Source organism: Oncorhynchus mykiss, chromosome 22 (assembly GCF_057628025.1).
Source record: "Oncorhynchus mykiss isolate SJ-2025 chromosome 22, ASM5762802v1, whole genome shotgun sequence".
Lineage (NCBI taxonomy): Eukaryota > Metazoa > Chordata > Actinopteri > Salmoniformes > Salmonidae > Oncorhynchus > Oncorhynchus mykiss.
The window spans coordinates 16,401,660-16,415,262 of record NC_143043.1 but is presented as its reverse complement, the minus strand read 5'-3'; the positions used below and the strand labels follow the sequence as shown (position 1 = coordinate 16,415,262).

The window sequence follows — 13,603 nt, the reverse complement described above, 5'->3', positions numbered from 1 at the left end:
TGTACCCCTGCCCTGACACCCCAGTCCTGCTGTGACCACCACTGGCCAAACCCAGACAAGATAAATTTAGAGGCAAAGCGACGCTCCAGGAGAAGAGAGGAGAGGTGATGGTGCTGTCCCTGAGCTCACAGGCTGGCTGTTTAAAGGGGAGCTTAAAGGAGAGCGGGGAGCTGAAGCCACCTGCCTGGGCTGGATGTGGCCGTTCGTATCTCCTATAATGAGCAGAGTGGCTGGGATTGAATGTACTTACTGTTCACCACACACCTGCCTGGGCTGGATGTGGCCGTTCTTATCTCCTATAATGAGCAGAGTGGCTGGGATTGAATGTTACTGTTCACACCTGCACACCAAGTTTGAAACATCATTTAGTCTGATGTCACAAGGAATCTAACGACAATTGGAAAATGAGTTTGAGAGGTGCTAGAGAGCAAATTTTACAGTACAGTAAGGAAGCACATGTTGTTAGGCAAGTCTGGAATCGATACGTCAAGAACACTCTCTCATCCTAAATTCTGTTGGAAGGGTGCTGGGTTATTTTGACCGGAGTGTGACTGGACTAGACAACCGGCTGTGGGGAAGTCCTAGCATAAATGTTAACAACAGGTGCTACTTTACCTGTATGATCAATGACAACATTTCACTGAGTTGCAGTGATTTGTGATGGTGAGTCGTGATAGTAGTTGTCGACATAGTAGTCGTTGTAGTAGCAGTATTAGTCGTTGTTTTCGTTGTCGTGGTTGTGTTTGCATGGTAGCCTTACCTTGACCTTATCGCACACGTTTATATTGGTATCTTCAGAATCAACTGCTATTATGTACCTGCTTGTCTTTATCTCAATTCACCCATGTTGTTTTGTTTTCTCCCTCCTGAAAAGTGTTCTGTTGCATCTCCTATTCCAGTTCCCTACCCAAGCTCCCTTCACTATGACCCTCGCTCCATGCCTGAGCCTGTGGCCAGTCTGAGAGCCAGCCACTGCAGTCCAGTCTTTTACTTACTGGACAATGGTAAGAGGAGGGACCACGGCCCAGGGAAACCTGTCCCTTTCACGTCCTATCGCTGGGGGAGTGTGCGTGGGTGGGTGGGCTGAGGGGTGGAGGGTGGAGGGAGGATGGTTTGTGGGTGGGTTTGTGGGTGTGGGGCGTTGCATGGTAGCATATGGAGTGTGTTCCTATGCTTGTCTGTTCCAACTTTCAACATTGTGATCCATGCATCTGTTAGCAGAAGATGTAGAGCTTATCGGCGTTGTTGCATTGCCTCAGCCCCAGCTGTAGGGGGCGATGTGTGTTTTGTGCTGGGTCTAGTCTGGTCTTGTGGCCTTGCATCCTTCATCAGCCGTGCTACTGAGGAAGGCTGCAGAGAAAAGCGGGAGGAGTCAGTCAAGGTCAGACACTCCTTCCTAATTCTTCAGCTCCTCTGTGATTCATCCATGTTGTTGTTGTTGTTGTTGTTGTTGTCATGTTCTTGTGAGGAAGGCCATGCATCTTTGCCCTTCCTGTTGGGAGGCACTCTGACTCTCATTCCTTTGTAACACTAACTTTGTCTATTTGGTTTTTCTCACCCACAACCTCCTCTTTAACATAATAACAACATCTAATACTCTGTGATGTGTCTAACTGCATGGACTCCATGATGATACCAGACAGCTGTGTCTAGGTTCTCTATTCCCGCCCCCAATGAAATATCGACCTATCAGGAGCATCGGAAACCGACAGGCTGATTAACTTTTAGTTACACATTTCAAATATGGACAGACCAGGAATAGTTTACCCCCGATTTTGATAAGAAATGACCGTACCAGACATTTTTATTTTAAAGACAGTTGGATTTAATGGATAACATAAATTGGAATCAAATCAAAATATTACGAGTAGGCTACACCAACTTTAATTTTCCATTCACATGGGTAAATTGCTACAGTAGATTTGTCGTGGTAAATGAGAAAATACTTTATTTCAGTTGTACGGAAGGATTGTCAAATCGATGAATTGCACTTAATCTGCTCAAAAAGTAGGACTAAATGGTTCCGTTGATAATACCCATCAACAGGGTGAACATACTGTATCTTCAGAGACTTTGGTCGCAGGCAGGACTAAGGTAACACCGACATCAGCTTTAGGGAGCGGTAGAGGTGTCCAATAATGGTTGCAATTGAGATTAGCTGTGAATTTAACCCGTATTGATGGTTTAACAAGAGATCAATTGACGGTAATCTGGTGGCCATTGATGGTTTAACAAGAGATCAATTGACGGTAATCTGGTGGCCATTGATGGTTGCAATATGCTCCATGTCACTAGCAATTAATACTCCCTAAATACTTACCCTAAAATGGCATTTGGATGTTATCTGGGCATATAAACAAGACAATATACTTTTCTATTTTTCCATAACTGAGAAAGACAAACTGGCCTTTCGTAGGGCAACAGGTGATATGTAGCATAATGATGTCCCCAAATATGTAAATACTGTCATTTGTTAAAAGGCATCGCTGGCACAATGCACAGTCCCATTTTTTATTCAGTTCAAACATCCTTCTATCCAACAAACATATTCCCAGAGTCCTAACATGGTGCAAATGAGCTGTTAAATGGCGTGTAGAATTCCACCTGTGAATAGTGAATACCAGTGCTATTGGTAGAACTGTGTTTCTACACAGTTCTGCTGCTACGCATCATGGCCGCAACATCTGGCCACACACACAGACACGCACACACTATACCACAGCAATTTTGTCACAAGCACCGCACAAGGAGAACATTTCATTTACATCAAAATCCCTTTCAAATTCTATGCTCCCAACAAGGCAATTTATCATAAAATGACTCCTACTTCAATTCTACCTCAGCACACCACTTTTCCCCTACTCAAAGCCAATGAAAGATGGTGGAATTCAGACTTTTGGCCTCTTGAATTATTATCTGTAAAACAGAGTATTCTTTTGGGGCCCATAAGAGTTTGTTCAATTTCAAAGCTAAAATGTTCTGGATTCCACTTATAGATGTTGCAATCAAACAACTGCACTTTCCAATATCTGCTAGCTTGCCCCAAACATTACTTTACAAAGATTGGTGTGTGGTTTCTTGATTTGCCATCCTTACAACATCCCACATTTCCCATACACCAGAATAATTATCTAACCAACCAAAACCAGTGTCCTCATGGTATGTCCTTTGAATCGACTGAGGAAAAAATTAATGACCGTCTCTCAACATGTACCTTTGCAGTTCTGTATATACTGCAAAATGCTTGCAAAATGTTGAACTTGTTTGTTTCTTTCCAATCTGTTTTGTGTTTATTTGAGTTCCCAGTTTATTTATGTTTCTTATGCCAAACCCCCCAGGCCTTAGTGAACTCTGACAACCCGAACATACAGAAGTAAATTAAACAAACAATCAGAAAATACCTCTACTTAAATCAGTTGCTTTTGAGTGGCCAGAGAATGGAAGACTTGGAAGACACACTGGGAAGGAGTCTTGCCCGAAAACGGGTTTCTCGGTTCCTGTTTCTAGAACTGCTTTCACTGTTCCCGTGTCTACACTCTCTGACTGGGAGCACTGGCCTGGGAAAACCATGGAGCATGATGGGAATGGCCTCTGCATCTGCCTGCCATGTGCGACAACTGCACACTTTTGCACGCTTTGAATTACGTTGTTCAGTTTTTGTTTCGTTTAATCTTTTGTTTTCTGCATCGTTTGGCTTTTACTTTTGCTTCCATTTTGGTTTGGTTTTGGTTTGGAAACATTAACTGCTCCTTTCTTTCCTATGTCTTTTGTTACAGTAAAGGGACCCGGCAGAAAGTTAAGTCTGCCAACAGATCTTAAGACTGATCTTGGTACGGTAGGCGAAAGCCAGCAGTTTTACCCTCGTTTCATTTGATTAATTTACTTCCTCTTTTGTCCTGTTGTGCGCAGATATACATTTTATATTTGTTTTGTTTATGTTGTTCACATCAAGTAGCTTCCTCTTCACGCAACCAGCAGTATTTTCTTATCACTCACTTCTTCTACTCGACCAGCTCATGATGAGACTGAATGGCCTGTTCTGTTCTTCTCCTTTGACTTTCTATGTCTGTGTTTTTACCCGTCTTAAGCTTTTTTGTTTATCGTACATTTTGCAAGTGTTTCCAAAGGTGGCTCTTACCTCATGCCCATATCGTTTTGGGAGATGCATTTCCAAATGTACTCTCGCTCTATTGAGATTGGACCCTTCTCTGTCTCTCTATACAGCCTCGCTCCATCGTGATTGGATCATTTTCTATCTCCAAACAGCCTTGCTCTATACTGTGATTGGACCATTCTCTAACTCTAAACAGCCTTGCTCCATCGTGATTGGATCATTTTCGTCTCTCCACCGGGACTTTCTCCATTGTTGCTGGACCATTCTGCATTTCCTGTAGACTGTAGCAACACGCTCTTTCTCAGTACATCCCCTGAGCTCCTACACCCCTTGCAGTCACAGGTTCTCTCGCTCATGCTTCTGCTCTGTCCTGTCCTACTATATCCCTCTACTATATGCCTCTTCAATTCATATACAGTACACTAATGTGCCAATATCTACAGAATGACATCTGTGAAATGACAACTGTTTCCTTCAACAGGTTTGAAATGTGTGGCTGTAGCTTTAGAGTGAGACCGTGTCGAGTAAACAAGCCATCATTTAACAGGAAATAAAACTGAAAAGGATGATAGTTGATAGCAAAAATACACCTACCTCATTGGGAAATGTATCTCCTTTCAAACGTTGAACAACAATTGGAGGCTAATCAAAAAAAGGTTCAAGCACTATTCCAAGCAGTCCAAATTGAATTGTACATTAATGCAGTGGAACAAAGTGCCCTGTTTAGGCTGTTAACATAGTTTAAATATAATATGAGCAGCTGTCTGTCATTAGTCAAGGATACAGCTGCTACAAAGTGGGACTGTTTCATGTGATTAAATGACTTGAACCTGCGTGTGTGTGTGTGTGTGTGTGTGTGTGTACTGTATGTGTCCGTGTCTGTGTGTGCGTTAGAGCGAGAGAAAGAGAGAAAAAGAGAGTGAGTGTGTGTAGGTGGGGTGGGTAGACTGCCATTTTTTTTCTGATGTGGACCAGTTTCCTTTAGACTGTGCCAGGACAAACCACTGATTGGCAGACCCAACCATGATGATAAGTGCTAGCCAGACACACAATGGCGTAGTCATGTAGCACATTCATTGGCACTAGAGCTATCCTCAGTTTCCAAGCCCGCTATTGCCCTGCTACAGCCTGCTGTGAAACTGGACTGGAGGCGCACGTGGACTGGGTGGCACCACAGAGTCTTTCATCCTCACTTAGAAAGTGAACCAGATTTGCATCAATGGGCCTAACAAGGGATTTGGTGTTAGGAGTGTGTGTTCCTTCAAATCACCATAGCTAAACAGACAACCCACTAGAGATTTCTGTCTGGCATATTCAGTAGTTAACACGAGGCCAACTTAGCCTGGTCCCAGATCTGTTTGTGCGTTTGCCTACTCCACTGTCAAAACGAACACGTTTTTGCATGACAATCTCTAGAAGGAGTTGGCAAGCGAGCAGAAGCCGACTGGCACCCAGGCTAATGCCAACTTTCTGAATGCAGTTCTCACTCAACGAGGATTGCTCCCAACAAGCCTCCCTGTCACACACACTGATTTATGCTCTGGAGTGTAGCGCTGGTGGAATGCTACCTCACTGGGAGCTGTCAGTCAATAAAATGCCAAAGTTTTGTTTACTTGACAGTGAAGACATGGAAGCGGCAGAGTGGTCTGCATCTGGCACAGACGTCGTCAGCTGCTTAATTCTTAGTCTCTTGGCGGCGCAGAGCTTTCCCTGTTTGGCTGACGAAGCCACAGGCTGACGAGCTGCGGAATAGGCGCCAAGCCCATAGAATCCTGCCCCCCTCCAAAATAAATTGTGTCTCATTAACATAGAGTTTTTGGCTCGAAAATACCATTGGAGAGAGCAGGCACACACACACACGCGCGCACATGCGCATCTACGCACACACACGTGCATGCGCACACACACAAGCAAGTGTGGGCACCCACGCGTATCAATATGAATATACACAATTCAGAGCAGGCACCATACATGTACCCACCTTGTCTCAGAGGCATCAGACAGTCCAGTATGCTGTTTCATGGACCTACACTGTATACCTACAGTATCAACCAACTCTATTCAAATATTGATACACTCTGGAATCCACCCAAAGGTCTCTGATTTCTTAAATGTTTGAAGTGCTGCACCGCTCCTGATGCTAGTCTGGTGAGGACCTTACTGGTCAAAAATGTATTACCTGAGTTTCATTGGTACCTCTCAAAAGTAAAATAAAGTTCGGTACTGAGTGTGAAACTCTCTCAATGCCACTTGAGGACAAAAACAAAGGGATGATGAAAGATTCTGATCCTGTAAAATGCCTGGTCCGACCGAATGTACTTTACCATCACCTGTGAATCTATTTATTTATTTGAATCAATATTGTTTGTATCTTTTTTATTTTCTTGGCATGGATTGAGTAAAAAAGCTTCTCCCTATATTTTGACTGCTTTTCCACTCTCTTTCTCTCTCTATCTCTCTGTAATTATCTCTCTAACTCTCTGTCTCCATCTAAATCTAACTATCTCTCTTTAACGCTCTCTCTCTCTCTCTCTAACTCAAGTTCAATTCAATTCAAGAGGCTGTATTGGCATGGGAAACATGTGTTAACATTGCCAAAGCAAGCGAGGTAGATAATATCCTAAAGTGAAATAAACAATAAAAATTAACAGTAAACATTACACATACAGAAGTTTCAAAAGAATAAAGACATTACAAATGTCATAATATATACAGTGTTGTAACGATGTACAAATGGTTAAAGTACACAAGGGAAAATAAATAAGCACAAATATGGGTTGTATTTACAATGGTGTGTGTTCTTCACTGGTTGCCCTTTTCTTGTGGCAACAGGTCACAAATCTTGCTGCTGTGATGGCACACTTTGGAATTTCCCTCAGTAGATATGGGAGTTTATCAAAATTGGTGTTTGTTTTCGAATTCTTTGTGGATCTGTGTACTCTGAGGGAAATATGTGTTTCTAATATAGTCATACATTGGGCAGGAGGTTAGGAAGTGCAGCTCAGTTTCCACCTCATTTTGTGGGCAGTGTGCACAAAGCCTGTCTTCTCTTGACAGCCATGTCTGCCTACGGCGGCCTTTCTCAATAGCAAGGCTACGCTCACGGAGTCTGTACATAGTCAAAGCTTTCCTTAAGTTTGGGTCAGTCACAGTGGTCAGGTAACTCTACCTCTCTTCATCTCTCTAACTCTCTATCTCTCTAACTAGATCTCTCGTTCTAACTCTAACCTCAACCTATCTCTCTATCTCTCTAACTAGATCTCTCGTTCTAACTCTAACCTCATTACCTCTGTCATTTTCTCTTTACCATAGACGTTTTCCCCTCTCTCTCTGCTTTTGTTTTCCTTAAGTCGTTTGCTAATGCTTTGCCGTTGTTGCAGATCATGTCAATGGACATTGCACTAGTCCTACCTCCCAGCCCTGCTCCGTGGGGAAGCCTCGCATCACAGGGGTTCCCGAGGGCCCGCGGCTCACCCGGAGAGGGCCTGGCCGACCGCCCTTCCGCAAGGCCCAGTCCGCCGCTTGCATGGAGATCTCTTTGCCTGTTTCCTCCCACACAGAAGGTGTGTGCTTGTCCCCTTCCCCTTAAACCCTCTTCCTAACCTTTTCATCCTCCCATCCTAAGTGCATGTCTGCCAGTCATCAACAGGTAGGGGGTGAGAGGTTGGTTGATTGGGTTGTGGTTGGTGGGATATCTGCTGTTTTCTCATTCATTTTGATTGTGCCTTCTCTGACTTTTCTATCCTGAAGAAAAAATGGTGAATGCTGTATTACTGAAGTATAACTGACATTGAATGTTACAGTATTATGTCCCTCCTGGTTAGTCACCATATAGCAGGGTGGATACTGTGGGACTTTTCTCTTCAGCATTTTCTGTGATGAGTGTTATATTGATAGGGTAGATGATTACAGTTGACCACTTCAAAACATGTTGTGTCACATGTAAAATTGTAAGAGAACAGCTATAAAGTCAAAGTTCACAAAAAGGTTTTGCTGAAGACAAATTGTTGGGGATTTTCACACACATTTGCTCGCACATACTCCAGCGGCCCTTCCGCTGTGACCTCACTTGTCATTCACAGCCCTTCACTTTCCACTACACCACCACAATGTGACTACACCACAACACTAAAGCCCACACCCTCACTTTGTACCACCCATACCGTCCCTGTGTTAGTGTATCAATGGTGACAGGGTGGGTGTTTGTGTGTGTGTATCTATGTGCTGTATGTGTGGCGCCAGTAGGTGTTTCCATTCCATACTGTACGTGTGTGTGTGTGTGTGTGTGTGTGTGTTTGTGTGTGTGTGTATATATATATATATATATATATATATATATATATATATATATATATATATATATATATATATATATATATACCTGTCTAACTCCCTCTAGGTGCTTATCTGACTGCAATACTATCCCAGATGTTGCTACTTGGCTGAATGTATCTGAATCCTGCTGGTCGTTTGTCCAGTGTTTTCTCAACCATTGCATTTGTGATCTCTGGTTACTACCTCAATAGGAAGGTTATCGTCATATGTTTGTCTCGTGTTACAGAGCGTAGGTATGTTTCATTGTTGTGCTCGAATGTATCTTGAGGCGTCCTGCCACAAATAACATCAAACAGAGGAAATCCTCTCATCTGACACTGTCAAGCGGTTACTCACATCTACTTTCACTCTGTTCCTTGTTGAGCCAAAACGTTTACCTCTCCCCTGCGAAACGCTGTGAGAGAAAACGGCTGCTGTCAGGATGGGTATCAACATGCCATTACGTGCAATCATACCCCCCTGTCAGTCAGCCTTCTTTAGTCACAGTCAGAACGCTGTAGGGACAGCTCGAGACAACATCCAACGACGGACATCCATTCATTGTTGTCCACACTTACGTCTCTATAGCCTGGTGGGGAGGAGGGTTGGGCCAGTTTGGAAGTTTGCTGGATCGAATCCCCGAGTTGACAAGGTAAAAATATGTCGTTCTGCCCCTGAGCAAGGCAGTTAGCCCACTGTTCCCCGGTCACCAAAGACGTGGATGTGGATTGAGGCAGCGCTCCGCACCTCTCTGATTCAGAGGGGTTGTGTTAAATGCGGAAGACACATACATTTCAGTGGAATACATTCAGTTGAACAACTGACTAGGCGTCCCCTTTCTCAGCCAGCTACATGACCTCGCTCCCCTGGTTGTCTCAACTAGCATCCTATTCCCTACATAGTGCGCTGCTTTTGACTCAGGCCCATAGGCCTCTGGTCAAAAGTAGTGCACTATATGGGGAATAGGTTGCCATTTGGGACGCAGACCTTGTCTTATAGCAGCTTACTGTCACTCAGCTCCTGGCCCATTAATAGAACCAGTCTGTCGGGATGCGGTCCTTTTCTCAAAATGGACAAAATGACGGTGAAATGTGTTGAGTGTTGAGATCAGCTGCCCAGGCCTGTTAATCCTGAGTAGATTGTAACATCCACAAAGGAAATGTTCTACTGGGTATATTCAGGAGGTGGGGCTGTGTGCACCTTAACTAAATGCAAGTTCAATATGCATTTACAGAGGCGATAATAGGCTCTTAAACACAGAGACAAGTCGTCTAATGTAACGTTACATGGTTTATGAACACAGTCCTCCTCCTTACCGAGGATAGAGGGACATTTACTAGATTGTATAGTCACAGCGGCAGCTAAACTCAGGTAATATTGTTAAAAGTGCTGTGCAGATTTTATGCACTACCTTTCCACTATGGATCTGAACATCTAGATTACCACTATGGATCTGAACATCCAGATTACCACTATGGATCTGAACATCCAGATTACCACTATGGATCTGAACATCCAGATTACCGCTATGGATCTGAACATCCAGATTACCGCTATGGATCTGAACATCCAGATTACCACTATGGATCTGAACATCCAGATTACCACTATGGATCTGAACATCCAGATTACCACTATGGATCTGAACATCCAGATTACCACTATGGATCTGAACATCTAGATTACCACTATGGATCTGAACATCCAGATTACCACTATGGATCTGAACATCCAGATTACCACTATGGATCTGAACATCCAGATTACCACTATGGATCTGAACATCTAGATTACCACTATGGATCTGAACATCTAGATTACCACTATGGATCTGAACATCCAGATTACCACTATGGATCTGAACATCTAGATTACCACTATGGATCTGAACATCCAGATTACCACTATGGATCTGAACATCTAGATTACCACTATGGATCTGAACATCCAGATTACCACTATGGATCTGAACATCCAGATTACCACTATGGATCTGAACATCTAGATTACCACTATGGATCTGAACATCTAGATTACCACTATGGATCTGAACATTTAGATTACCACTATGGATCTGAACATGCAGATTACCACTATGGATCTGAACATCTAGATTACCACTATGGATCTGAACATCCAGATTACCACTATGGATCTGAACATCCAGATTACCACTATGGATCTGAACATCTAGATTACCACTATGGATCTGAACATCCAGATTACCACTATGGATCTGAACATCCAGATTACCACTATGGATCTGAACATCTAGATTACCACTATGGATCTGAACATCTAGATTACCACTATGGATCTGAACATCTAGATTACCACTATGGATCTGAACATCCAGATTACCACTATGGATCTGAACATCCAGATTACCACTATGGATCTGAACATCCAGATTACCACTATGGATCTGAACATCTAGATTACCACTATGGATCTGAACATCTAGATTACCACTATGGATCTGAACATCCAGATTACCACTATGGATCTGAACATCCAGATTACCACTATGGATCGGAATATCTAGATTACCACTATGGATCTGAACATCTAGATTACCACTATGGATCTGAACATCTAGATTACCACTATGGATCTGAACATCCAGATTACCGCTATGGATCTGAACATCTAGATTACCACTATGGATCTGAACATCTAGATTACCACTATGGATCTGAACATCCAGATTACCACTATGGATCTGAACATCTAGATTACCACTATGGATCTGAACATCTAGATTACCACTATGGATCTGAACATCCAGATTACCACTATGGATCTGAACATCCAGATTACCGCTATGGATCTGAACATCCAGATTACCACTATGGATCTGAACATCCAGATTACCACTATGGATCTGAACATCCAGATTACCACTATGGATCTGAACATCCAGATTACCACTATGGATCTGAACATCCAGATTACCACTATGGATCTGAACATCTAGATTACCACTATGGATCTGAACATCCAGATATTATTTCAAGAGCTGCATACTAAAACTATACATTATTATGAGTGGTTATGTCAACATCTAAAGGTTAATGTATGTATACTGTTGCTCCTCAGAATGTCAAACATTACTTATAGATGTGTTACACAATCCTTGTCCTTCTCTATCAGAGAGTTAGCGTAATCCACTCTCTGACCTTTCTGAGTCATTCTCAGGATGCCAAACGTTTGACCTGTTATTGATCTGCTGTTGTGTGCTGTCCTGTCAGTGCACAGACCGAGGGGTTCTCTGAGTACTGTAAGCCTGGCCAAAGCTCTTCCTATCCAGGTCACACTAGCACTATCGTGGCCTGGCTGGTTCATCCCGATCCGGACGGATTAGCAGACAGACACCAGCGGTCCTTCCAGCTAATCTCTCAGCGGTACAGAGAGGATGGGGACTGCTTCCAAAACGTCACAGTTAGCCGACCTGCGCCGGCGTCAGAGGGCTCTATCACCCAGCTGGAGCGTCAGATCAGACAGATGGTCAGGCAGGTAGGGAGGGACGGAAGGCAGACTGAGCTAGTTGTGTTCCAAGAGGACCCTGGACCCTGGACCAGCCACGGGCCACCGCAGGGTGTTCAGTCCTCACGCTGAGTTGTGTTTGATTAGCCGAGGCTGTCCAGAGAACAAAACATTTTAACTTGTCAAAAGTAGCAGCTGTTCCCAAATTGCAAAGACAGTGGGTGATTGTCAGGGATAGAAGTGGACAGGGAGAGAAAGAAAACAACAAATTTATCCATGCTAATGGCAACATAAGAATCTCTATTCCTGGAGCTTTCGAAACACACACACCGGCATGCACCCTTTCACAAAAAAACTGTGTGATTTGTATTTCCATTTCCTGAACAAATCCTCCATTAAGGCAGAACCCATAGAGCTGGGAGGAAGGCTGCAGTCTGCTGTGTTCAACATTAGCATATGCTCCATGTTTTAATGAAGGCCACAGTCGCCTTTGTTACTGATCAGATTGATACTGACATGCTATAAATGCCTAGTTTACATGTATTCCCAGAGCTCCTGGGTTAGAATAGTAATAAAAACCCTTTAGAACAGAATATTAGTGCCAAAATGTAGTTTGTTCAATTTCGCTGTAACTCAGAACCTTGACTTCTGTTCGTAATGGAATTAAATGACGGCAGGATGTGTGAAAGCCTTTAGTTAACCTAGATCAGCGTCGTCGATGCGTTGAAGTCGCCAGAGTGCGAAATTGGGAATCGCCTAGATAACAACGAGGAGTCATTGACTGCGCAAATAGGCCTAATACTTATTCTCTCAAAGCTTTTCACACGGTGAGGTGGGTGAGAGGTTACGGTGACACACCGGAAAAATGAAAATAATTTGTAAAAGGACAGATCACCTCATTTGAACTCAAACTGTGTAACCGTATCAAAACTAGCCAACAGCTCAACAGGTGGATCTTAAAGTGGTTTCCTCAAAAGGTCAAAGCACATGGGAGACCAGGCGGTGTTAAAGTATTTTTAGTGCTATATATACCCTGGGCGGTTCACTAACTATGTTTAAATATATTTTCCTCTCACCATGGAGACTATAGCTGTGTCCTAAATGGCACCTGTTAGTGTGCTACTTTTAAACAGGACCCATAGGGCTCTGGTCAAAAATAGTGCACTACGTAGGGAATAGGGTGCCATTTAGGACATACCCAGTCAATGGCGTGTGTTATGCTGGTGCTCCCATCAGGCAGTGCGACCCCCTTACCCATTCAGTTTGTCGCTGGCGCTGGCTGGGTTACCACAGCGATGAAACAGCAGGGTCACTGGAATAATGAAAGGTCAATGAGCGGTGTGAAGGGCTGAGTTCCTGTAATGAGGCCCACACACCAGGCGACACGCCACACACACACCAGGCGACACGCCACACACACACCAGGCGACCCGCCACACACACACTCATACACCAGACGACACACACACCAGAAAAAGGGGACAGGCACAACGTAAACAACACGCCTCCCTGTCTGACAGAGAATGAAATATTAAAGCTATGCAACATGAGGCAATTATGGCCTGTGAACATAGTTACAGCTTTGACATTGTTAGGAGCACACAATGACTGTGACTGGACAAAGACATCGATCGCTGCAACCTTTTACTGCAGTGGGCTAAATCAGGGTCACACAGAGTGTTTCTTGGT

At 43.6% G+C, this 13,603-nt stretch overlaps 1 protein-coding gene across 11 annotated transcripts in view; it reads left to right on the top strand.

The window, feature by feature from the left end:
• The window catches only part of stxbp5l (syntaxin binding protein 5L), a 232,826-nt gene that overhangs the window by 203,438 nt on the left and 15,785 nt on the right, over positions 1 to 13,603 (top strand). For 4 of the 11 annotated variants that reach the window (XM_090215591.1, XM_090215589.1, XM_090215590.1 and 1 more), the window contains 2 exons: positions 900 to 1,004; positions 7,495 to 7,677. The exons of 2 other annotated variants lie outside the window; for them this stretch is intronic. In XM_090215591.1, coding sequence (XP_090071717.1) covers positions 900 to 1,004; positions 7,495 to 7,677 — 288 coding nt within the window. Of the gene's footprint in view, positions 1 to 899; positions 1,005 to 3,776; positions 3,831 to 7,494; positions 7,678 to 13,603 lie in introns of all 11 variants that reach the window. 5 more of the 11 variants (XM_036958792.2, XM_036958790.2, XM_036958791.2 and 2 more) reach the window with 2 other exon arrangements.